Here is a 26,883-nt window from a genome sequence, read left to right on the forward strand (position 1 = left end):
GAGAAAGAGTCCAGTGTGTTACAGGACACTATAACTATTTTTCGGGGACTAAACCCTCGACATGAATCACCAAATTTAAGCTGAGCTGTTGTTTTTATATTTCATCCTCTGCCACGGCTCAGCTAGGCTTGCCTAACCTCGTTAGACTCATGCAGAAATGTGTGTGTGTGTGGGGTGAGAGAGAGAGGGCAACGGTGCGCTCCAAGCATCATTATACATTGCTCCTCAAAGCCATGTTGTTAGAGGATCTGTGTGTGAGTGAGTGCATTGTGTCCGTGTACGCAGACCCTCTTCGCTACCAAAAGCAGTGTTAAGAGAGCATGTGTGTGTGTGTGTGGTGAGATGTGCATGCATGTGTGTATATGAGCTCAGCTGACTGAGGCTCGAGTCTGATTGGTGATGGAGACAGAGGATTGTTGCTATGGAGATGCCCATGAACACAGTGTAAAAGGGTCTCCTGAAACAATAAAGGAGTTCAAATCAAATCAAATCTTATTTGTCACATGCGCCAAATACAACAGGTGTAGACCTTACCGTGAAATGCTTACTTACAAGCCCTTAACCAACAATGTAGTTCAAGAAATATAGCAGGTTACCTTAGCGTTCTTGGGCACAGGGACTATGGTGGTCTGCTTGAAACATGTAGGTATTACAGACTCGGTCAGGGAGAGGTTGAAAATGTCAGTGAAGACACATGCCAGTTGGTCCACGCATGCTTTGAATACACGTCAGAGCCGGTGTAGAAGGATTCGATCTTAGTCCTGTATTGACGCTTTGCCTGTTTGATGGTTTGTCTGAGGGCATAGCAGGATTTCTTGTAAACGTCTGGATTAGAGTCCCGCTCCTTGAAAGCAGCAGCTCTAGCCTGTAGCTCGATGTGGATGTTGCCTGTAATCCATGGCTTCTGGTTGGAATATGTACGTACGGTCACTGTGGGGACGACGTCGTCGATGCACTTATTGATGAAGCCGGTGACTGAAGTGGTATATTCCTCAATGCCATTGGATGAATCCAGGAACATATTCCAGTCTGTGCTAGTAAAACAGTTCTGTAGCGTAGCATCCGCGACATCTGATCACTTCCGTATTGAGCGAGTCACTGGTACTTCCTGTTTTAGTTTTTTCTTTTAAGCAGGAATCAGGAGGATAGAATTATGGTCAGATTTGCAAAATGGAGGGAAGTGGGAGAGCTTTGTAATGTGTCTCTGTGTGTGGAGTAAAGGTGGTCTATAGCTTTTTTCTCCTCTGGTTGCACGTGACATGATGGTAGAAATTAAGTAAAACGGATTTAAACTTGCCTGCATTAAAGTCACCGGTCACTAGGAGCGCTTCTGGATGAGCATTTTCTTGTTTGCTTATGGCCTTATACAGCTCGTTGAGTGCAGTCTTAGTGCCAGTAACGATTTGTGGTGGTAAATAGACAGCTACTATTAATATAGATGAGAACTCTCTTGGTAGATAGTGTGGTCTACAGCTTATCATGACGTATTCTACCTCAGGCGAGCAATACCTCGAGACTTCTTTAACATTAGACATTGCGCACCAGCAGTTATTGACAAATAGACACACACCCCGCTCCTTGTCTTACCAGACGTAGCTGCTCTGTCCTGCTGATTCACGGAGAAGCCAGCCAGCTCTACATTATCTTTGTTGTCATTTAGCCACATTTCGGTGAAACATAACATATTAAAACATTGTATGTCCCGTTGGTAGGATCGTCTTAATCGTAGATCGTCCAGCTTGTTTTCCAATGATTGCACGTTGGCCAATAATACAGAGGGTAGCGGTTGTTTACCTCCTCATCTGCAAATTCTTACAAAGGCAAAATCAAATCAAATGTATTTATATAGCCCTTCTTACATCAGTTGATATATCAAAGTGCTGTGCAGAACCCCAGCCTAAACCCCCAAACAGCAAGCAATGCAGGTGTAGAAGCACAGTGGCTAGGAAAACCTCCCTAGAAAGGCCAGAACCTAGGAAGAAACCTAGAGGCACCCCGCCCTCCTCCCCCTTTTTCGCCGATCTGATGACGGGCATTTGGGCCTTGTCTCAACAATGCAGTATATCCTTCGCGTCGGATTCATTAAATAAAAATATTTGTCCAGCTCGAGGTGAGTAATCGCTGTTCTTATGACCAAAAGCTTTTTTCTGTCATAAGAGACGGTAGCAGCAACATTATGTACAAAATGAGTTACAAACAATGCGGGAGAAAAAAAAAATAGCACAGTTGGTTAGGAGCACGTAAAACGGCAGCCATCCCCTCCGGCGCCATTATCAGTGTCTGATGATGCAAACTGACACTGACAAAGTTATTACGGAGACCGCAGTCATCCAAAATTCCATGACCGTCACCGCTCTACCTACAAGACCTCCCCAAGAGATAGTACAGTTTGACTTAACTGAGGGGCAATAGCAGAGTAAGTATTGACAAGCTCAGACAATAGTAGTGAGAGATGAAAGAGCTAGAAAAGGCCAACACTGAATAAATAATGACATCCATTGTAAGGACATTTGATAAGTCTTCAGAAAATCAATAACTAACAACCGGACTTGATTCTCCCGGTGACTCAGCAATAACATCAATACACCGGAGGAGGAAGCCGATAGCAGCTCCACTGTTTTCCTTCCCGGAAAACCCACATTCAAAACCTATTACACACCTATAAGCGGGAATTTATAAAAAGAAACACGTCTTTCCCGTAGTTCCTCTGAAGGCAGTAGACTAATCAAAGATCACTGGTTCGGTTAACTGTATGGGAAGTTGGAGCCACCTGTTTCAATTATCATGAGCTAAGGGTAAAAACTGGTTATTCAAACTAGGCTGTCCTTTCACATTATTGACTAGCTAGGCCTATATCCTCAATCATTCAAAACTGGCATAATCTAGTTGGGGAAATATTCAATTAAAGCACATCCTGCCAACATGACAAAACATCAGGGCTCTTTCAAACAAAAAACGATAGCAAGCTGTTTCTGAAACGATGCTTCGTCCGGTTTCACATTCACTTCCTTCTTGGAAAATGACCGGGCCTCTAACGCTAACCCCCCCTAAGCTAACAAGATGTTTACTGAGACTGGCGAATCCTCCAAGGTTTTATAGACTACAACACCATTAATTACACTAGGCGGTCGGTCAGTTTGCAGGGAGGAATCTGCCATCTGCGCAGCGGCGGCCATCTGTTAGTGGACGGCAGGTTCCGACAGAGGTCAAACAACAGAGCCAGGTGTAGCGAGTGTTCGCAAACTAAGGCGACAGCATGGAATCAACAGTTGTCTAGTCTGGGAGCCCTCCAAAGTATTTGCCATAATACGAGCTCCACAAACAACCCGGCGAGAGAGAGTTTGTGCCCGGGTCACTCCATGGGCGCCATCAACTTGGCACACCGATCCAATCAGCTTTTCCTCAAATTCGGCACATAGAGTTGAAGAGGGAGGTACTAAGAGGCGGGATTGTCAGATGTCAAATCCAGCTTAAGTGGATTTTGGATATCATATTAGATACAAAACATTCAAGTGGAACTATGATTAGATCAAATTTGGTGGTGGAACAATAGTTTTGATTGAATAATATTTTATCAGATTTAATGATACTGCAATATTGTCAGTACATGTAAAGAGATTTTATTGAAAAAGCTTGAAAATGACATAATAGTCTACAGTAAATCTGTATAGGGCAGTGACAGATGTCGGATTTAGAGTGGATCAGAGTGCTCTGAGAATTGCCACACTAAAAATAACAAAAACACCCTTAGGATACCACTCAAAGACAACACACAACACCTATCACAATATTGTGATTCGCACAATAAAGCTATCTGTCCTTTATGCTCACTCTTACTGCTCCCAGGAACAGCAGTCCCTGTGTAATACAAGCCCTAGTGTTACAGAGCATGGCCCATTTCTCTCCTTGCTGCCCATCAACAGGCCTGACCAGTCTGGCCCTCTCGCCAAGATGCAGTGGACTGAGGAGTGAAATGTTGGCTCTTACCTGCGCTCTCTGTGTGGAAGCGGCGGATGCTGCTGGCGCGTAATGAAGGTGGTGCCCCACACAGGACTGCTGTGGCTGTTCCTAAGCCAGCCCATAGGAGGCGACGACGGGTACGGGGTGCTCCGGAAGCCGTGGTCCGACTCGGTCTCCGCGGTGAGAGAGGAGGCGGAACTCCCCATCCTCCTTTTGCAGTCTACTTGGGGTTCTCACCCTTTGATCCCGCAAAATGTGCGGGACGGTGAGGAGCGGAGTGACAGTGCCTTGTGTCTCAATCTCAGGTTTACAGTTTAAGGGTGGGGGATGGGGGAAAAGGGGGAGTCTAGGGCTGGGTGAAAACCCTGCTCATGTGTTCTCAGTCCTGACAAATTTCCAACTGGCACATTTCGAAACAAGCCCCATTTCAAAAAGGGATGGATTTCATCCTGTGAAGTGACTCCAAGTGTGCTTGAAGATGGCTATATCCCCCAAAAAATCTAATAGAAAGGCAATAATGAGGAAATCAAAGCGAGGGTATTCAAAAAACAAGTGAAACACGACAACGTTTCAAACTCCAGATCAGGGTGGATTTCCCACAGCGAGGAGGAAGTGCTCAATACAAAATGTAATTGCTTGCCTCGGGCACTGATTCCAATTTGACACTTTCTCCAGGAAATAACTCACACTCACACTCCTCTCTTCTCTGTAGTGGGTACCAATTTTTCTCTGTCGTAGACTTGTAGGCCTCTTAACTAACTCTCTGGGCCATGTTGTCTGGAGTGTCATTCAACTATTCCTTCTGCACTATTTGCAGTGTTCCTCCCTCGCGTATGCAGTCTCATGCCTGATCCATCATGCTTGAACCCTTTGTCACACACAGACACAGGCGGTGGAAGGGGCACACAGAAAGATGACCGGGTCCTCCGTCAATCGCCATCTCTGAGATAATATGGCACAGTTGAGGCACTGGAATGTTTTTTTGTTTGTTGACAAAAAAAGGAATCAAACATTTTTACCAAAAAAATTACTGAAAAGTGACTGGCAGAGGTCTGGGGCGTTGGTTTTGCTTAAGCCAGAATGAATTAATGTCAAATTAAAGGACAAACCATGACATGGATAACAAACCAAGCTATTTTGCTATTGTCAAATATGAGGCTATTTTTGTTATTTATTTATATGGCTTTGAATAAGCTTTTAACTGAAAAGAAAATCTGAATACACTAAACCAATAAATCCTTTAATTTTGTATTCTTTTTTACTGTAATGTTTATCTGAGAAGCACAGTCTCAGTCTACTGTCTCAATTGACTTGTAGTCCAGATTATGAGTGATTCTCTGTGTGCAGGCACTGCTGGCACACTGACTGAAGCTCTGGTATCCAAAGCTCATCTTTCAAATTTCGACACTTACCCACAGCTGCTAAAGCGGATTTCCCAGAATATTGCTCAAATCACCCCGTTGCATTTCTTAGTGGCTGAAATGTGGGATACCGAGTACTTACAAAATGTCGCACTCTTCACAACTAGGCTACTCTGACTGAGGTAATGTCCCGAATAGCTATTATAACATGAAAACAAACATGAACTTCGGGAACTGAAATAGAACAAAACCCAAACAACGTGTGTGCAGCCCTACATAAAGCGCAGGGAAGAAGACGAACAGCACATCATGAAATATGGCTAATGTTCCTACACGGTCCCAATCCAACGAGAAGTTCTACTAAATATTCGACACCTGCGACCTTTATAGCGGAGTGTCCCGTTATGGTCTGCAGTCCTTTGCCGGCGCGTCCACCTGACGAAACGCGAGACGATCCCGGTTTCCGCTCCGCAGTCTGGGTAGCCTATTCTCAGCTTTATTTTTAGTCTGATCCCGTCGATGATGCGGCGGTCTGGTGGTTCATTTGTATACAGTAGGCTTTATGTGTGCCAACCAGTCATAGCGAGTAGGCTAACTATGCCAGGGGAACTACGATGGTGCATTCCGGTGCAATGAAGGCGTGAAGTCTAATTATATGCACATGCATTTTTTTTATTCCCATGGAGACAAAAACTGTAGCCTGCCTGGTGCCTCTAACACGCGAATACAATACCCCACTTATATTATTCAATCTCACGTATATTCATTATCGACATAAAAAGCTATGTAAAAGGCTCATAGCCTATCACTATCAAATGAGCTGCGCCAATATTGAAGATTAAACATATTTCATTCGTGCCAATACAGTCTTGCTTATTACAATGTAGTTAACTACAATGTAAAGCGTTGCCTACAAAAGGCATTTTAACAATGTATCGAATTACCGTCAGTGCCAGAGCTGCAAAACAGAGGCGAATTCAGAATAAACCATGAAAGCTACAATTGTAGCAATCAGCCAGTTTCCAACTAACTCCCGAGCTGACTAAATTGTATTGAGGGCAGGGACTCATCATGCCTGAGCCGACATATCAGGCTATTAAAAACGTGAAAATGGTACTAAACAGTCTCATCCAGAATTGATTTTAGACTCAAATTCCACTGTCTTCTGCCCGGTCCATTCTCGTGCGCTCATAATTCCACTGTTTTATGATGCTGATCCTCTTTGACTTCTATTAGGAAACATCCTCGCTTCCGCCCCGTCGTCGCTTCAGAAATAAATTACTACCCATACTGCAATGCTCCATCCTGGACCCACTGTATGTTTTGCACCGGGGGCTGTTTTCATTCCACTATATTTAAAAAATATATAATTCTCCCTCTCTGATAAGTGCAGTGGATGCAGATGCAATCTCTTCTTAACAGAGAATGACAGCGAGTCAAGCAGCGCGCAGGCGCATTAGGATGTTGGCAGAGAAAGTGAAAGGCTTAATTCAAAACTGATAAATACCCTCCATCAAGTGTTACTCAGTAGCTGGACTGATACTGTCAGTGTTGTGTTCGAGACCACCTAAAGCGAGATGACCGGAGTAAATGGAGTCCAAACCAAGACCAGAGTAAATGGAGTCCAAACCAAGACCGGAGTAAATGGAGTCCAAACCAAGACCAGAGTAAATGGAGTCCAAACCAAGACCGGAGTAAATGGAGTCCAAACCAAGACCGGAGTAAATGAAGTCCAAACCAAGACCGGAGTAAATGGAGTCCAAACCAAGACCGGAGTAAATGGAGTCCAAACCAAGACCGGAGATGTTGTGTGTCCATATTTCAGAAGAACATATGGATTTTTTTGACATTTAGAATGCTGAACAAAATGCATGCTGAGGGCAAATAGAGAGCCACTCTATAAATTACCACTAACCCAAACAGGTCTATAATATACTGAACACAAATATAAAACGCAACATGTAAAGTGTTGGTGTCATGTTTCATGAGATGAAATAAAAGATCCCAGAAATGTTCCATATGCACAAACTGTCGTGCAAAAATGGGTTTACATCCCTGTTAGTGAACATGTCTCATTTGCCAAGATAATCCATCCACCTGACAGGTGTGGCATATCAAGAAGCTGTTTAAACAGCATGATCATTACACAGGTGCACCTTGTGCAGGGGACAATAAAAGGCCACTCGAAAAATGTGCAGTTTTGACACAGAACACAATGCCACAGATGTCTCAAGTTGAGGGAGCATGCAATTGGCATGTTGACTGCAGGAATGTCCACCAGAACTGTTGCCAGAGAATTGAATGTTCATTTCTCTACCATAAGCCGCCTCCAATGTAGTTTTAGAGAATTAACCAGCCTCACAACCACAGACCACGTGTAACCACGCCAGCCCAGGACCTCCACATCTGGCTTCTTCACCTGCGGGATCGTCTGAGACAAGCCACCTAGACAGATAATGAAACTGAGGAGTATTTCTGTCTGTAATCAAGTTTTTCCCAACAAAAAGGCTTTTTCTGATTGGCTGGGCCTGGCTCCCCAGTGGGTGGGCCTATGCCCTCCCAGGCCAACCCATGGCCAACCCTGCCCAGTCATGTGAAATCCATAGATTAGGGACTAATTATTTTCAATTGACAGATTTTCTTACATGAACTATAACTCTGTAAAATCGCTGAAATTGTTGCATTTATATTTTTGTTCAGTATAGATAAAATGACAAAATATGTTATAACTTCCCCGGTCTTCCCTTACTAATAGTGACTGTGCAACTTTCAAACAATTTCCCTGATTCTTCCCTTCCAAGAAAATTCTGACAAGACTGACAAAGTTTGAGGATATTTTTCAATGAAAGTAAAGGACAGTAATGTTACGAGCAAAGTAGGAAGCCCAGGTTTCAATAGGTGATCAAAAAATGTGTTACGAAAGGAGCATGGACATCTGGCCTGGCGAAGAAGTTTTATGCACTGACTGAATGGATGCTGATAATGTGTATGTGACAATATATTTTTAAAAATACACTGCTCAAAAAAATAAAGGGAACACTAAAATAACACATCCTAGATCTGAATGAATGAAATAATCTTATTAAATACTTTTTTCTTTACATAGTTGAATGTGCTGACAACAAAATCACACAAAAATAATCAATGGAAATCCAATTTATCAACCCATGGAGGTCTGGATTTGGAGTCACACTCAAAATTAAAGTGGAAAACCACTACAGGCTGATCCAACTTTGATGTAATGTCCTTAAAACAAGTCAAAATGAGGCTCAGTAGTGTGTGTGGCCTCCACGTGCCTGTATGACCTCCCTACAACGCCTGGGCATGCTCCTGATGAGGTGGCAGATGGTCTCCTGAGGGATCTCCTCCCAGACCTGGACTAAAGCATCCGCCAACTCCTGGACAGTCTGTGGTGCAACGTGGCGTTGGTGGATGGAGCGAGACATGACGTCCCAGATGTGCTCAATTGGATTCAGGTCTGGGGAACGGGCCGGCCAGTCCATAGCATCAATGCCTTCCTCTTGCAGGTCCTGCTGACACACTCCAGCCACATGAGGTCTAGCATTGTCTTGCATTAGGAGGAACCCAGGGCCAACCGCACCAGCATATGGTCTCACAAGGAGTCTGAGGATCTCATCTCGGTACCTAATGGCAGTCAGGCTACCTCTGGCGAGCACATGGAGGGCTGTGCGGCCCCCCAAAGAAATGCCACCCCACACCATGACTGACCCACCGCCAAACCGGTCATGCTGGAGGATGTTGCAGGCAGCAGAACGTTCTCCACGGCGTCTCCAGACTCTGTCACGTCTGTCACATGTGCTCAGTGTGAACCTGCTTTCATCTGTGAAGAGCACAGGGCGTCAGTGGCGAATTTGCCAATCTTGGTGTTCTCTGGCAAATGCCAAACGTCCTGCACGGTGTTGGGCTGTAAGCACAACCCCCACCTGTGGATGTCGGGCCCTGATACCACCCTCATGGAGTCGGTTTCTGACCGTTTGAGCAGACACATGCACATTTGTCTTCCATGTGGCTCGGTTGGTAGAGCATGGTGTTTGCAACGCCACCATGGTATGTGCAACGCCAGGGTTGTGGCTTCGATTCCCACGGGGGGCCAGTACAAAAAAAGTGCATGAAATGAAATGTATGCATAAGTCGCTCTGGATAAGACCGTCTGCTAAATGACAAAAAAATTAAAAAATGTAAATTTGTGGCGTGCTGGAGGTCATTTTGCAGGGCTCTGTCAGTGCTCCTCCTGCTCCTCCTTGCACAAAGGCGGAGGTAGCGGTCCTGCTGCTGGGTTGTTGCCCTCCTACGGCCTCCTCCACGTCTCCTGATGTACTGGCCTGTCTCCTGGTAGCGCCTCCATGCTCTGGACACTACGCTGACAGACACAGCAAACCTTCTTGCCACAGCTCGCATTGATGTGCAGCTCGCATTGATGTGCCATCCTGGATGAGCTGCACTACCTGAGCCACTTGTGTGGGTTGTAGACTCCGTCTCATGCTACCACTAGAGTGAAAGCACCACCAGCATTCAAAAGTGACCAAAACATCAGCCAGGAAGCATAGGAACTGAGAAGTGGTCTGTGGTCCACCTGCAGAACCACTCCTTTATTGGGGGTGTCTTGCTAATTGCCTATAATTTCCACCTGTTGTCTATTCCATTTGCACAACAGCATGTGAAATTTATTGTCAATCAGTCTTGCTTCCTAAGTGGACAGTTTGATTTCACAGAAGTGTGATTGACTTGGAGTTACATTGTGTTGTTTAAGTGTTCCCTTTACTTTTTTGAGCAGTGTATATTATGAGTTTTTTTACTCTGTTGGTCTCGGGAAGAAATTACAATCCTCATTGTCCGAGACCGTGTCAAGAAAAGTAAAAATGTGTCCGACAACGAGACACTCAATATGTGGTCTCGAGACTGGACTTGAGTACGATAACACTGCATACTGTAGCCTATTTGTATTATCATATGTTAATTACAGGAGGCTTGGCTACTTATCATATACTGTGAAAATGAAAGGAGAGGTATTAAAGCCCAAAAAGTATTTAAAAAGAGAAAATGGGTATCATGTGTCAATAAAGGGTTAATAAGCCAGTGTGCAACAGCACCACCAATCACTGCTCAACTGTCCCTTCACATTGCTGAGATAAGCCTTCAACTTCCCGAATCTCCCTTTCTTCCTCTTTGCACTCCTCTCTCTTCCTTTATTCTCCCCTCCATACCACTTTGACCTCATTCCTCCTTTCACAATATTCCTTGGTAGAAAACACAGAAAAAATTATAGGCCTACAGTGTATATTTTAGACTACCTCTAAGACACAACAATTGCACTCAAGTCTGGTGTCCACAGCAAAACAGTAGGTAAATCATTAGCTACATAGCAACCAATAGGAAGCAGCACATACATTCCATTCACCATTGCAACACATAGGCCATTTTGTTTAATAGAACAGGGAGTGGTGAATTGGCTGGCCCATACTTGTCTGATAACTGTAACTGTATGCGTGTGTACCTGGCAAGGAAAGGTCATGCCTCTCTGTAGAAGACCTCTTCCTGTTTTGTCACACATGTTGAAAGAAGAACCCAAACTGGTCCGACTAGTCAGAACTACTGGATCATTTACATAGTAAAGCTCTACTGTATGAGAATGTATAATAACACTATTGACATTTGTGTTGATCAAAAGCTATAATCTATAACACACTTCCCCTATTTCACTTTAAAATGTATGTCAAACAATGTTTAACAAACCACACAACTCTATGCACAAGGACTACTTAACAAGTTCCAATGAAAAATGTACAAAAACGAATTGCGTGGAAAAAAACTGAAGATGCAAACCTTGGTAATGGAATTACGGTTAAAATCTCCCTCAGGTTTTTATTAGGGCTGGGGAATTGCCAGGGACCTCACGATACGATATTATCACGATACATTGGTTCCGATACGATATGTACTGCGATTCTATATGTATCGCAATTCGATACTGTGAATTTATTGAGATTCGATGTTCCAAACATACTGCTCACCATATGTCTCCTGAAAACAAGTTGATCAGTCATGGAAATAAAAGTGCTGTAAACAAATTGGCTCCCTATTTAAAAAGAAGATGGAGAACAAGCTATGAAGGAAAAATGCTGGCGTTTTGGTGCAGGTACTAGCACAAAAATAATATTGCGATAATGTCAAAATGATACGATATCTCATCAAAAATAATATGCAGATATGGAACTGTATACATTTTTTCCCATCATTAGTTTTTACGTGACAACATTTTACAAAAAACTCGAAATATCTGCTCCGAAATTAAGATTCAAAGATCAGAAAGAATGGGGTGTCAGCTATGACATGGAACCTTGAGTTTGAAAAAAATAAAATCTGTGGATATATACCCAGTAACGGAATTACATCACGGGTCCCTGATCTGTACTACACAGAGATGTAATTTATGGATATGAACGTCCTTCTCCTCATATTTCACAAGTTCGGACATCACAGCGCAGCACAGCAGAGCACAGTGCAGTACAATACGACACAGCAGAATAGAGTTCAGCACAGCGCAGTAGATTATAGTTCAGTACAATATACTGTAATGTACTTTTCTGGACGTCCGGTGTCGGTCAGTGCTCAGTGGGTGAGGATTCTGGTTACAGTAAATGGAAAGAGGGGGCTCATGGGTAGGTGTTAAGCCTTCCGCATGCATTGGTTCTGCTAGCGCCCAGCCAAACTCAGCAAGGAGAACTGAACGAGGGCGCTCGCATACTTCCTTATGCAACTGTTATGGACTGTTATGGACTGTTATGGACCGTTTGTCCATCTTGAGATGCCGTAGCCAATATACACTTTCTCAAAGTAGTCAGAATTAATCTAAGATCATTCTAGAAACCTGTCATTCATTTTGACGTTTTTGCAGAGATCTTAGGCGCGGAATTTTACATCTAACTAATCAAATACTAATCAGTATTTCTTAAGTGAACAAAAGGTTCATGGAAATGAGTTGTCTCTCGTTGAATGACAACAAACAGTGCACTGAAGAATCCCTACTGTTGACCAATCGCTGACGAAGGGGCATAGACTTCGGTAACAGAATTACCCATTTTAATCACTTAATAACAAACAAAATTGATATCAGCAAAATCACTATAACTAATTGTTAGGTCTACCATTACTTGTTACTTCTGTGAACTTTCATTATCCTCCCTCCTTATGAGGGAGAGACATTAGAAAAAAACATTTTGAATTTGATTTTTGGTAATGGAATTACAAGGCAATATTTCTTAAACTTACAGAAGGTAAACAATTTCTCCAAAACTAAATCTAAGTGTTGATATTAGTTGGCAGGGGTCTTTACGTTAACATTGTGTTTTGATGTATTTCTGATGCCCTTTAAGACTTTTTCTGGTAGATGTTTTCTAAAGCCCTTTTTCCCTCTGCTTATCCGGAAATCTAAGCTAGTGATGCACCGAAATGACATTTTTGGCCGATACGATATCCGATATTTCCCTTGGCAAAAAACCCGATACCGATACTGATAACCGATATTTAAAAAATGTGTTGCCTTTTAAGCATTCTAGTACAGTTAAATATCTAACACACACACATGGACGTAGTGGTCTAAGGCACTGCATCTCAGTGCAAGAGGCGTCACTACAGTCCCTGGTTCGAATCCAGGCTGTATCACATCCGGCCGTGATTGGGAGTCCCATAGGGCGGTACACAATTGGCTCAGCGTCGTCCGGGTTTGAACCGGGGTAGGCCGTCATTGTAAATAAGAATTTGTTCTTAACTGACTTGCCTAGTTAAATAAAGGTTAGACACACTGACCAAAAAGTTATTTAGTTGGCATTTACGTATGTCCCCATTACCAGTAAAACATCATCAAAACCTATTTCTTTCACTTACTTGCTGTGCTGTTTTGTTGTTCATTTGTTCAGCCGTTTCATTCTCAAACAGGAGTTCATCATATATGTCAAGCAGTGAAGTTTCAGCTCTATCTGTCCGTGGCCTCTCTTCCTCGGTGCACACTGTCACTGTGTCCGTTTCCATCTTGTCCAGCTGTGTATGTAACATTTCACGTAAACCCTGTTTCTTGTCTGGTCCTTGTACATAGCATTGAGCATGATGGCGACACAGTATAGAGAGAATGCCACCGAATCGCTTGTTCACAGCCTGTGTCGGCAGTTTTGTTGAGCAGGCGTTTCAATGCCATGACAGAGTGTATCACGTCTGCTGCAGGCGCAGTTGATGAGCTTATTTCTCGAGTCAGTTGTTTTGAATGGAGCTAGCTAGTGTGTTCATGTTTCCAAGTTTCAAACATGTTCTCAAATGTCATTGAAATGGCAGCAGCGGTATGACAACCCGCACATTCATGAGCATGCAATACGACTTTCCTCAGTATGAAATCCTTGACGACCCACTGTGCTGTCAGACTCAGCATGCTCATATGGCTGATATCGCTGGTCCAAATGTCAGTCGTGAAGCTAATAGCAGTGACGCTATTACTGTGTAACTCCAGTAGGGCAACATCTGAAAAATAGCGCACTTGGTGTACAGGTGCTCGACCAGTCGGCGAAAGCCAACATCACCCACAACAGAGAACGGTTGATTGTCAAGGGCAATGAATTCCATTATCTTGGCATTAATGGATTTCGCCTTTGAGTTGTCTCGCTGAAATATTATTACTCTTTCAAATGACTGCTCAACTTGTTGACTGCTCGATCCACACAGCAGACATTGTGGGCTAGGTTAGGAATGCTGTGTTTCACGTGTAGCGCTACATTTTACTTGGCGTCATTACATCATGTATCTACGTTATATAGGTATGTACGTCAGCTTTGACATTGGTTTTGCACATCGGCGTTAAACTAGACATCAGGCCGATGTTGGCATTTTTAGCTAATGTTGGCCGATTCCGATAAGGTCACCGATATATTGTGCATTCCTAATCTAAGCCTTTCATTTTTGGGCTAATTTTAAGATGGAAAATGGTTAAAAAATGTATCTATGCCTATATTTCTCATAAATATAGACTCTTAGTTTTCATTTGATACCCAATTGATATGCTCCTATGAACTTCATATGTTTGTGCTCACGGATCCTTTTTTGATGGAAATGACCTGCATTTAGGTTTCCAGTATGGAATGCTGTCCTGACATAGTAGACAAACACAAGCGTTGTCATAAAACTTAAGAGTGGTGTGCATGTTCCCTGAAGCAAGGAGTGCTCTTCCATGTAGCAAGCTCCCTCTCAAACAGAAAGCGGTTTTCAGTAGACAAAATATGGCTATGGTGCAGTCTTCAAACACCAGTTTGAAAGAGTAAGACATTTATAGATTGGAAAAGCATTACATACATTTATTTGGCAACGTTTCTTCCTTAGGCCATGTCGGTTCTATTTAGCATTTAGGAATCAGTTTGATTCTACTCTACGGTAAGCTAGCCTAGCCATAGCTGGCACCATGTAAACTGCAATTCCGACACTTTGTTTTAACGTTAAGAAACGTCAATAATCATTGCTGGCGAAACGGTTTTCGAAACATATGTCCTTTATCTTTCATATCAGCAAGAAAGAATCTTTCAAATAAAAAAAAGATACACTTACTGTAGCAACTTTTACAGATCCATACACTGTGTGCAGTGCTTGAAAAAGTACCCAATTATCATACTGGAGTAAAAGTAAAAGGTACCTTCATAGAAAATGACTCAAGTAAAAGTCACCCAGTAAAATACTACTTGAGTAAAAGTCTAAAAGTATTTGGTTTTAAATATAGCCTACTTTAGAATAAAAATAAAATGTAATTGCTAAAATATACTTAAGCATCAAAAGTTAAAGTAAAAATAACTTAAAATTCCATATATTAAGCAAATCAGACAGCACCATTTTATTAAATGTTTTAAATTTACGGACTGCCAGTGGCACACTCGAACACTCAGAGGTCATTTACAAACGAAGCATTATTTTCTCTAGGAATGTAAGATAGTGAAGTAAAAGTTAAAAGTAGTCACAAATATGAATTTATAGTACAGATACCAAAAAAACGACTTAAGTGGTACATTCAAGTATTTTTTACTTAAGCACTTTACGGGAAGAAAATACCTTCATCAATAGGCGCTAAAGGTAGTTCGCGTCTATGAATGGGCTAGACTAGCCATACAGGGGCAAGCAGACAGTCAAAGCATATCCTATGTTGCTTAGGTTTAGCTGGAGAGCAATGGCTAGTCCAACTACCATTACGTTCCTACCACGGGGAAATAAAATAACTTGCAACAAAGTTTATAAAAGCAGCACAGCGTGACAGCTAAATTAGCTACAATGTAGCAGCAAGAAATCATTGCATAGTCAACCCATAGGATGACGCGGGACAGCGGGAGACAAGAAAGCCGGGGGACAATTGTAAACAAAGACAGCCACGAATATAGATTGGCATAATCGATATTGTCAAAGGTTTGAGTCCATTTCTGATTATACAATCTAGGTCGAAAGGATTCTTACCTCAAAACACGTAGCTGGTGATGTAAGGTTGAGGACAAGCTGCTCCTTTCTTGATTGTCGAACGTACTAACTTTTCTCTATTAGCAGCCAAATGTTAAGTTCTATCCGAAATTGCAGTTTGATCTGCGTTAGCTGCTGAATACATTGTTCACCGTTACCGCCTCACTCCAGTGCATCCTTGAGCTATTTGTTTTACTAGCTAATATCTAATTTCTCGTTCCACTCCATCGAGTTAGGTATTGAATACAGTCATCATGTACGTTACCTCAAAAACACCAGGAAGGGGAATCTCCAAGGAGCCAAAGCAAAATAAAAGTACGTTTTCTACGTAGAGTTAAATCAGTTTAATTGTGTTTCTACGTTCAGTATGCGTAGAGTTCATTCGGGAATATGACCAAAATAACTACGTTTCCCTTGGTACACCGCAACTCTAATAAGTAGGATATCCGTTCCCCCCCTTTTTTTACACAAATGTCGTCATCATTTGAATTTGACACTTTATTAAAATACCACTGTATTATTTTCTGACCATGTTTAATACATATTGTATTATTGTATTGAGCACGTTATGCATAATGACTTAAGGTATTTTTGTTTTAGAATTTAAAATAATAATTATTATATTTTGGTTACAGGTAGCCTACATCTAATGTATTAGGCTACAACAGTTTACACACCATTCTATCAATAGGCACATAAAACATCACAAACAAACAAAACCCCACAGAAACCAGTGTTGGGGAGGAGTGAACTACAACTAGTAATTGGGGCTCCTGAGTGGCGCAGCACTCTAAGGCACGGCATCTCAATGCTAGAGTTGTCACAACAGACCCTGGTTTGATCCTGGGCTATCACAACTGGCCATGATCTGGAGTCCCATAGTGCGGGCACAATTGGCCCAGCGTCGTCCGGGTTAGGGGAGGGTTTGGCTGGGTAGGCCGTCATTGTAAATAAGAATTTGTTCATAACTGACTTGCCCGGTTAAATAAATAAAATAAACTCAATTTTGCAGTTGCTTAGTGGTAGTTGAACAAAATGTACATCTTGGTAGTGTTTTCAGTAGTTAATTAATTTTTTAACATGTAGCGGTGTAGCTAACTACTGGAACTAGCCTACACACTAACTACTGGAAGTATCCTACACACTACTTATTTTGCAAAAATAAAATATTGTTGTAGGCAAGAATGTCCTTTCTTTTTCGGCATCAGACCTGCCAAATTCTCACTTGAAACAGTTATTTTGTTAACATACACCAGGGTTGATCTGTTCTTGCAATTCGTAGAGTATGACATTTCAGATTTAGATATCATAATTTATCATGAAGTAGTTTGGATTTAGTGAACTACTTTTCCAAAGTAGCTTTAGTTAAGTAAACTATATTTTTCTTAAGGGTAGCTTTAGTGTAGTTTAACTTCTTCCAGTGTGATATAATTGGTAGCTCGGTGAACTATATTTTCAGCGTAGCTTCCCCAACACTGACAGAAACACATAAAACACGTTTTACAAATACCAGTCAAATATCGAATCTCTTGGAATATCCTATTCTGTGCATTGTTAATTTTCCATTTCATTTCATGTTATATGAAAATCACAGGGTCCCACAAACAAAGCCATAATAACTGTCCCGGCTATTCTTATTATTTTTGCAGACATATGCTGTCATCTAGTGGCACTTACTTACGTGCACCATTCGAACAAAACTAACAAAACTAACAGATATTATATTTAAGAAATAGAAAGCTCTCCCCAACTCAGTTGACGCATATAGAATAGAATATAATAGAATAAATAAAAATAATCTCCAGAACAAACTTCAGTTCTGGCATTTGGATTAATAAACATGTAACAGCAAGATACACCCCCCCCCCCCCCCCCAATTATTAATAGATACAGGGTCAACGTCCATGACATGCCTTGAGCGCGTTACACGCATATCGGGGTCTCAAATTCATCTCAGCTAATCCGAGTTGAAGATATCTCTTTAAAATGGTAATGTCAAAGTCCCTGGCTGTAGGCTAGGCATGAATGAATAGCCTAATATCATAAAGTAATAATGTTATCATTCACTAGATGTAAATTATAGACCTTTGAAGTTTCCTTTATGATGACAGTCTTTGAACTCATATACACATTTTTTTCATGGCCTTTAAAAAAAAAATGTAATCTCCCTTCGTGTAGAGTGGACTGATGCCAACAGAGGATTTTGTTTCAGCAATCGTAGGATAATATTTCATTTTAATGTCTGACTGCCTGAATAAAGAAATAGGCCTGAAGAAAATAATAAATATTAGTATTATGTATTTGTTTTTACAATTTGTTAGAGGACATCTAACATCAATAAACAGTTTATACATATAATTAATGCAGGGGTTTTCTACGACATCAATATTTGCTAAAATCTGTGAAAGGGCTAATAACATATTTAACCAAAGACATGCCTTGTATAAACGACTTTTATTTTACGTCAATGTAGGGCCTAAAGCTTAAATACACAAACCCTTTTGCATAGCATGTGAAAGAATTTGTGAGCACGGATAATCTCTAATGCTGGTGTCACTCCATGTGTTTGAACCGCGGAAGGTTCAAGGATTATGTACGTCAGAGTTATGAATTTAAAGTGTGTCATGACAGAGATTGAACAGGGGCTATAGTATTCATTCTACATTAATTGTACTCTATTACGTTTTGAACTGGTCCTAAAACCATTTGATTTATAATCAGATTTTGATCTCTCTTTCTCAATACAATAAATGGCACCGTTATCAAGTGGGCAATTAAAACAAACTTCAAATTAAACATATTTTCTTAAAATAAGGGTTTTCGATAATGTATCAAAGGGCCCATGTGTGTCGGGAAACGTTGTTCAGTTCTAGTGAAGTGAGGCGGAGCGAGCAATCCTTTCACGGATGAAACGCGGGCTGAAGAATAATGAATGAGAGAAAACTGGGCGGAGAAAGTTCGACTTGATTTTCACGTCTCGAGAAATAAGCTCTTAGTGCCATGGTAAGTTTACTTTTTTGGAGCGGTAGGACAGCTATTCTACAGTGGATATTTCTTTGACTTTTATTTGACTGTAAAGTAGCCTAAATAAACGAACATTCTAAAACGGTCTGGACCGGAGTTAGCCACTTGGATTGGAAGACTTCTTTGTGAAGAAGGTATGTGAATGTGATGAAATGGGATTGGAACACATTATTTCTTGCGCTTGTCGCTTTGAAAGACAGTGCACTTGTTCTGCCTTTGTTTGACATTCCAGAGCTCTGGGTTATGATGCACTTTTTATACATTCCAAATGTAGCTTATGCTCCAATGTTTTAGACCAAGCAACTAATTACATAAGTCATTTATTCGGGTTTTTAGTGTGTGTATTGTTTTCAAAGGCCAGTAGCTCAGCGTACACACTGTTGTCATGACAATGCTACGGAAACAGCGCATGGCAAGTTTGTTAGCCGCTACTGCGTTGAACTTCTATTCAACTACTGCCATTCTAGGCACTTTACAAATCCACTCTCACTACAAACTAAGTCTACTTTCATTGGCTATGAAGTCTGGAATGTCATGGTTCATGACGCCAAATCTTTTAAATCCAAACGTTCTATTGGGTGTTAGCTAGGTTCTCAAAATGAATCTTTTTTTCTCTGTCCAGCTGCACTTGCTGATGTATGACTCGTGTTGTAGCCTATTTATTCAACAACACATGGCCATAATTATACAACTTGCAAATAGCTTTATTTAATAAGTTGTTGTTTTCTATGTAAAGACGAATAGTTAATAGTGGTTAATAACGGTTAATGTTAAGGGGTTAGTAGGGAATGGGATTAAGGAAATAGTTGAGTGAGGTGTGTCCTGTGTTTCTGTGGGACTGAGACAGCTTGTGACCCCGCTAGTCAGGAAAGGGATGCTTTTAGGCAGACCTTCTCTTGTTGTTAATAGCCAGCACACATGTGGAAGTGACAGCCTCTACAATAGGGCCAGGAAAGAGTTTGGGCTAGCTGCTTGGAGGAAAAAGGAAATCCAGAGGGGTGTGTGTGTGTGTGTGTGTGTGTGTGTCTATTTGCCAGTGTGTGTACAGTACAAAGACAGTTTATGTTGGTGGGAGGTTCGCTGAGATTACAGGGTTATGGACTCACGTGAGAGGATGCCAGTTCACAAGGGGCTTTCCTTTGTCCTTCATAAAACGATGTCATCATTGGAACGGATCCGACCTGTATCCAATTTGATGGCTGTAACAAAGTCATAAACAGGATATGAATCTCCTGCTCTGCTCAGCTGAGTCTGATAGTTTTATTCATTTACGAGTTTTCCAGTGCTTTCCTCAATGCAATACGACCTGTCTCATTGTCTATGGACATTTAAGAAGTACTTACAGTGCTAAACGTCAACTTGCTCTCCGGGAAGACTATAAATCACTTGAAAATCCAAGGTTGTTGTGTACATGCTGTTTGCGTCCCTGCCTCTATGTCAGAGCACGCAATGACGCCTCTCTCCAGCTATACGATCGCCCGTAAGGCACAGATACGCACCTAAGCACAGAGTCACAGACAGAGGCCTGGAAAAATGAATACATCAAAGATACATCTGTTACTTATGCATGTTTGATGGCATAGGCAGGCTGTAGACACTCACTGCCCCGAGTTACAGCATTTATTAGCATGCATGACTAGGTGAAAGCTAAGGCGTGAATGTAGATGACTTGGGTTAGGGAGAGAAGGTAGGGTATAGCTAAGATGCTGTGTCAGAAGAATAGGGTTGCACTTAGTAGGCATGAAACAAGGAAAAACTGGTTAAAACTAAGGCAGGGGTACAGGAACCTGTCCAATGTGTTAATGTTCATTTTGCATTGGAAAACCTTTTCAACCATTTGGGTCCACTGAACTCGATTCAATCGCCCCCAAACTGATCTCCTTGGTTATAGCTTCTATGTGCTATAATGGAATCAAATGACTTGGTTGATTCCAAAAAGTGCATTCACAGGGGTTTTGAAAAGGGTTCAAATGGAGTCTGACATGTATAGGAAATATGTGTTTACTGTGGGCTCGTCCCAAACGGAACCCTATTCCCTATACAGTGCACTACTATTCACCAGTGCACTTTGTAGGGAATAGCATGCCCTTTGGGACACTGACCTTTTTATTATAACTGTGCTTGGGGCGTATGGGTGTCAATACCGAAGCCCACTTTTCAGCAGGTGCTGTGGCCGTGAATGATTTACAGAATAATTATGCTGAATGAATACATGCATAATATTATTAATCATATTCGTGGTATGTTTTCATAACTGGAGAAAAGCTCTGTGGCGTCGGAATAAAAAATACTTCAACAGAGATGAATTCTAGGTTTGTTGCTTTTTTAAAGTTAATCAAACAAGAAGTATGTTTTATGCTAACTCAGCAAAATAGAAACGTCCTCTAACTGTCAACTGTGTTTATTTTCAGCAAACTTAACATGTGTAAATATTTGTCTGAACATAACAAGATTCAACAACTGAGACATAAACTGAACAAGTTCCACAGACATGTCACTAACAGAAATGGAATAATGTGTCCCTGAACAAAGGGGGTCAAAATCTAAAGTAACAGTCAGTATCTGGTGTGGCCACCAGCTGCATTAAGTACTGCAGTGCATCTCTTCCTCATTTTCCAGTTCTTGCTGTGAGATGTTACCCCACTCTTCCACCAAGGCACCAGCAAGTTCCCGGACATTTCTGGGGGGAATGGCCCCATCCCTCACCCTCCGATCCAACAGGTCCCAGACGTCCTCAATGGGATTGAGATCCGGGATTTTCGCTGGCCATGGCAGAGCACTGACATTCCTGTCTTGCAGGAAATCACACACAGAACGAGCAGTATGGCTGGTGGCATTGTCATGCTGGAGGGTCATGTCAGGATGAGCCTGCAGGAAGGGTACCACATGAGGGAGGAGGATGTCTTCCCTGTAACGCACAGCGTTGAGATTGCCTGCAATGACAACAAGCTCAGTCCGATGATGCTGTGACACACCGCCCCAGACCATGACGGACCCTCCACCTCCAAATCGATCCTGCTCCAGAGTACAGGCCTCGGTGTAACGCTCATTCCTTTGACGACAAACACGAATTCGACCATCATCCCTGGTGAGACAAAACCGTGACTCGTCAGTGAAGAGCACTTTTTGCCAGTCCTGTCTGGTCCAGCAACGGTGGGTTTGTGCCCATAGGCGACGTTGTTGCAGGTGATGTCTGGCGAGGACCTGCCTTACACCAGGCCTACAAGCCGTCAGTCCAGCCTCTCTCAGCTTATTGCAGACAGTCTGAGCACTGATGGAGGGATTTTGCATTCCTGGTGTTACTTGGGCAGTTGTTGTTGCCATCTTGTACCTGTCCCGCTGGTGTGATGTTCGGACGCACCGATCCTGTGCAGGTGTTGTTACACGTGGTCTGCCACTGCGAGGACGATCAGCTGTCCGTCCTGTCTCCCTGTAGCGCTGTCTTAGGAGTCTCACAGTACGGATATTGCAATTTATTGCCCTGGCCACATCTGCAGTCATCATGCCTCTTTACAGCATGCCTAAGGCACGTTCACACAGATGAGCAGGGACCCTGGGCATCTTTCTTTTGGTGTTTTTCAGAGTCAGTAGAAAGGCCTCTTTAGTGTCCTAAGTTTTCATAACTGTGACCTTAATTGCCTACCGTCTGTAAGCTGTTAGTGTCTTAACGACCGTTCCACAGGTGCATGTTCATTAATTCTTCATGGTTCATTGAACAAGCATGGGAAACAGTGTTTAAACCCTTTACAATGAAGATCTGTGAAGTTATTTTGATTTTTGCGAATTATCTTTGAAAGACAGGGTCCTGAAAAAGGGTCATTTCTTTTTTTGTTGAGTTTAGGTAAGTGTATAGGCAGTATGTATGGATGTGTCATAGATGTGTTTGTGTGTGACTTGTATATGTGCGTGCGTGTGTGTATATTTAGTGTTTCCTCATACCCACTCTGAACCAACTACTGATAGGATCCTTCTAATATCAATGTCCGGTAAACAATCTACCATATCTACCAACCAAGCACAATGAGCACTAGGCCTAAGTAGGACTCAGTACTGGAGAGGAAATAGCTTTTTTGTGATCATCACATACCACTAAGAGCACTTGACAATCCCAGCCATTGTTGGGTTCATCTCCATCATTGACATCCAATAGTTCCTATGTTAGAGGAGGCCCAGGGCAGAACATTGGAGGAAAATAACATAGAGAGCATACAGGACAGCGAGGGCACAGAGAGGCTACTACTCCACTAAATCACAAGGCCTAAAGGACAGCTTTGAAATCCAAGACACCAAGATCTGAGAGGACTTAGGAGGCCCTGGAGAGAGAGAGAGATAAGGAAAGACACTGAGAGTGTGGATGAGAGAGAGAGAGAGAGACAGACAAAGAGACTCAGACGGCAAGAGAGAGAGAGCGAGAGAAAAATATATATGTGAGTTAGCTGAGCCATGGAAGTCTCCATGGAGCCTCCTCTGTAGATGACATGTGACAAGGTGAGAGTGAAAGAGATGCACCTACTCTCCCACAACACCCCCCATCACCCATTCCTCACCGCACCCTTCGGAACGCTGCACACGTAAGGAGTTCCTTGCCCCCTCCCTTCCACCAAGCTCACTCAATCTATCCCAGGTGTGTGGTACAGTAGCTGGTTAAATATCTTAGCCAACTGCAGGCTACTGCAAGAGGCAGCAGGTACCCTAGCGGTTAAGAACCTTGGGCCACTAACTGAAAGGTTGCTGGTTTGAATCACCGAGCCGACTATGTTCTCTTGAGCAAGGCACTTAAAATTGCTCTTGAAAGTTGCTCTGGATAAGAGCATCTGCTAAATTGCAAAAATGTTTTCTCTGTAGGTGATGGTTTCACTGTAAAGAGAGGGCAAACTGGGGAGTCGGAGGAGCCAGAATGGAGGACCTCATAGGGTAAGAGAGCTGACCATTTCCTTTCATCATGCGTGTGTGTTACTGTGTGTTGTCAAGAGGAGTTCCTGCCTCTTTTTTGGTCATTTCCCCCCTTCATGAGCTCATTATTGCAGTTTCCTGGAAGTGTTGTTGCCATGTGCTTTGCAGGCGTAAAATCAGGATTGGGGAAGCATTTCATCTGCGCACTACCACACTGTTGGTGATTTCATAGCAGCAGTAGGCTATTTGGATAGTATGACATCTTATTTCGTGGTTAAACACCACTCCAGCTACAAGGTCCAAAGCGAGTGCAAAGGCAGGACTCATTTTGAATAAAGAGCCTTTGTGGTTCCTGCTGCTTGTTTGAACGGTTCTTTACGATCTGAATTTATGTGTTGACTGAAGTGAAGGGAGCATGTGGATCCTGTTGTTTTTGTGTGTGTAGGGGGGGGGGGTTATATATGTTTTGCACGCACTATACTACATAAGGCCCGGTACACTACTTTTGTGGAAAAGATTTATTCCGATTTTTCTAGGGGGTGCCGCTTCATCCTCAGTACCCCTACTTCCCGTGGCTATGTGTACAAGTTCAAACGAAACCTGGATGGCTAATCTAGGATCAGCTTTGAATACAGTTCCTGGTTCTATTGCTGTCGTTCATATAGGAGAAGGATGGAATTATCCCTAGACACCGTTAGTATTCAGGGAAGGAAAGCTGATCCTAGATCTGCGACTAAATGGAATTATCCCTAGACGCCGTTAGTATTCAGGGAAGGAAAGCTGATCCTAGATCTGCGACTAAATGGAATTATCCCTAGACACCGTTAGTACTCAGGGAAGGAAAGCTGATCCTAGATCTGCGACTAAATGGAATTATCCCTAGACACCGTTAGTATTCAGGGAAGGAAAGCTGATCCTAGATCTGCGACTAAATGGAATTATCCCTAGACACCGTTAGTATTCAGGGAAGGAAAGCTGATCCTAGATCTGCGACTAAGGGAAACGTAGTTTAGGAGTCCCTTTGTAGGACCTCATGTCTTTGGCAGATGTTTTTGTAAACAGATGCTCCGTGTCTCATGGTTTCCCTTGTCTCTCTGATGATTTTCTTGGGACTGATCTTGTTAGAGACTAAGGTTTACAGACAAACGTGTCTATGCATTTTAATAGCTAATCCTGCTGTATTTTAGCCATTAGAAGAGTGAACTCTTTCTAAAAAGTTAGAGTGCCTGCTGTCGAGTTTGTTGGTTGACTTTCACATGCCACATGTGCGCGCGCACGCACACACACACACACACACACACACACACACACACACACACACACACACACACACACACACACACACACACACACACACATCGATGTAATCACTCTGTTCTGAACGCTGCAGAGTCAGCAAAAGCAGAGAGTGATGCCCCGGGGGATTGGTAAGCTAGCTGTCTGTAGAAAGGAAGCCTTTTACATGTAAAAGTCTGCCGATAGCGATGTGGAGCTGATCTGTAAAGCCTTTCGTACTCTGTGGAGTATCCTGAGTTGCCCCTGGTGCTGGATCCTGACAGAGCTGATAGATACTGTACACCCAAGGCCTTATTGCTTCAGAAAAACCTTTGACATGATCAGCTTGCTGACAACCTTTGTTCAACCTGAGCTTGACCTTATGCTTTTGTTGAAGTTTTTACTTAACTCCCCAAAACAAACTCCACACATCTGCTGTGCTACTGTATGTCCTGTTATTCTGTAAACAACTGCCACACAACCGGATTTCAACGTTCAATCAATCTTAAATCTATTTCATGATTCCTTCACAACCCACGCCAAATCTTCATTCAATCTTCACACGATCACCATTGAACTCCCACACATAGATCATTCCCAGTGTCTAAACAACCTCTGCAGCTTGACCCCCAACCTACCTACCACAACCAGGGTTCCCATATTATCAACTGTCAGAAGAACTGTTTCCCTTTCTAGCTGTACACACGGTGTAGTTCCATTCATAAATATGTGTTCCCTAGTGAATAAAGCTTAGGTTTATAATTAGATTAGAGAAATGGGGAGGTATCCTCTCAGGTTTTTTTTAACATGCTCTTCTTTTCTCTCTTCCCCTTTCACAACTACTCGATGCTGATAACGACATAGAGACGGCATTGTGTGTCTGCATGGGAGGGCTAAGCCTTATTGTAATAAGGGCATGTCCTAAGAGAATCAATGAATGTACTATACATATGTAGGATCTTAATTTGAGCTAGTTTGCTACAGCAGGAAAATCATTCTACAGCAACAGGAAATGTGAATTGTTATGTGGATTATAATTCATAGACATTTTTGTCGGGTTTGATACATTTTTGGTAAGGGAAAATCAAGTATGACATATCAAAATGGAAAGTACAAACCTCAGAGACGGTTTTAAACCTCAAATACATGACAAGTTTACAATTTCCTGCCACAGGGTGATCAAAAGGAGAACCTACATCTGTACTGTTGACGTGTTTGTTTCCATCAGCACTCCTCAATTTGTTATATGTGTGTGCATGATACCAAACACATCTCCCCTGTCTATTGTATCAATAGTGAAATGTCAGTAATTGTTGTCATCTCTCCCTCATTCCCCATGCAGACATGTTTCCATTAATGATGAGGTTGCACTGAGAGAGAGAGAGAGAGAGAGAGAGAGAGAGAGAGAGAGAGAGAGAGAGAGAGAGAGAGAGAGATAGGTGTGTAATTGACATGCTAAATGCCACATCCACACGCCACTCATTCTCGTACAGTAGCATCCGTGACGAGTTATGAACCCAGCATGAGATGAATGCCAGGAGGAGGACAAACCCCATGCATATTCACATGACAGTTACACAGTGGGAATATTATGCAGGGCAGGTCATATCAGGATTTGGATGGAAAGCCCAATTCTACCTGAGACCATCTAGAAAGGTATGCATTGTATGAGTAGCAAATGGAATCGTCCAGTTGCCACAATAACTCATGGATAAATGTAATGAAAGGATGAATGAATGAATGAAAACTCGAGCTTATGTGAACGTATAGATGGATAGTATGTTTTGGACGCTGTAACGTTGTATTCATTTCTGCACGACTCGTTCTTTTTAAGAACACGGATATTCTAGTCTGCATTCTGCAACATGGTATGTTA

General features: G+C 42.4%; 2 protein-coding genes across 3 annotated transcripts in view; one reads left to right on the forward strand and one right to left on the reverse strand.

Moving 5' to 3' along the window:
- Positions 1-16,088, reverse strand: part of capn15 (calpain 15) — a 69,371-nt gene extending 53,283 nt beyond the window's left edge. Inside the window, exon 1 of one of the 2 annotated variants that reach the window (XM_029710084.1) lies at positions 15,816-16,088. Coding sequence is in view for 1 of the 2 variants with exons in the window: in XM_029710079.1 (XP_029565939.1) it covers positions 3,988-4,166 (179 nt within the window). In the remaining variant the exon portion in view is untranslated. Of the gene's footprint in view, positions 1-3,987; positions 7,278-15,815 lie in introns of those variants that run through there. The other variant, XM_029710079.1, reaches the window with a different exon arrangement.
- Positions 16,089-18,718: 2,630 nt separating this feature from the next.
- ankfn1b (ankyrin repeat and fibronectin type III domain containing 1b) overlaps positions 18,719-26,883 on the forward strand; it is a 293,724-nt gene continuing 285,559 nt past the window's right edge. Inside the window, exons 1-2 of the mRNA XM_029710105.1 lie at positions 18,719-18,973; positions 23,685-23,753. Of these exons, the coding sequence (XP_029565965.1) occupies positions 23,737-23,753 (17 nt within the window). The 5' untranslated portion in view covers positions 18,719-18,973; positions 23,685-23,736. The remainder of the gene's footprint in view (positions 18,974-23,684; positions 23,754-26,883) is intronic.

Source organism: Salmo trutta, chromosome 2, assembly GCF_901001165.1.
Source record: "Salmo trutta chromosome 2, fSalTru1.1, whole genome shotgun sequence".
Classification (NCBI taxonomy): domain Eukaryota; kingdom Metazoa; phylum Chordata; class Actinopteri; order Salmoniformes; family Salmonidae; genus Salmo; species Salmo trutta.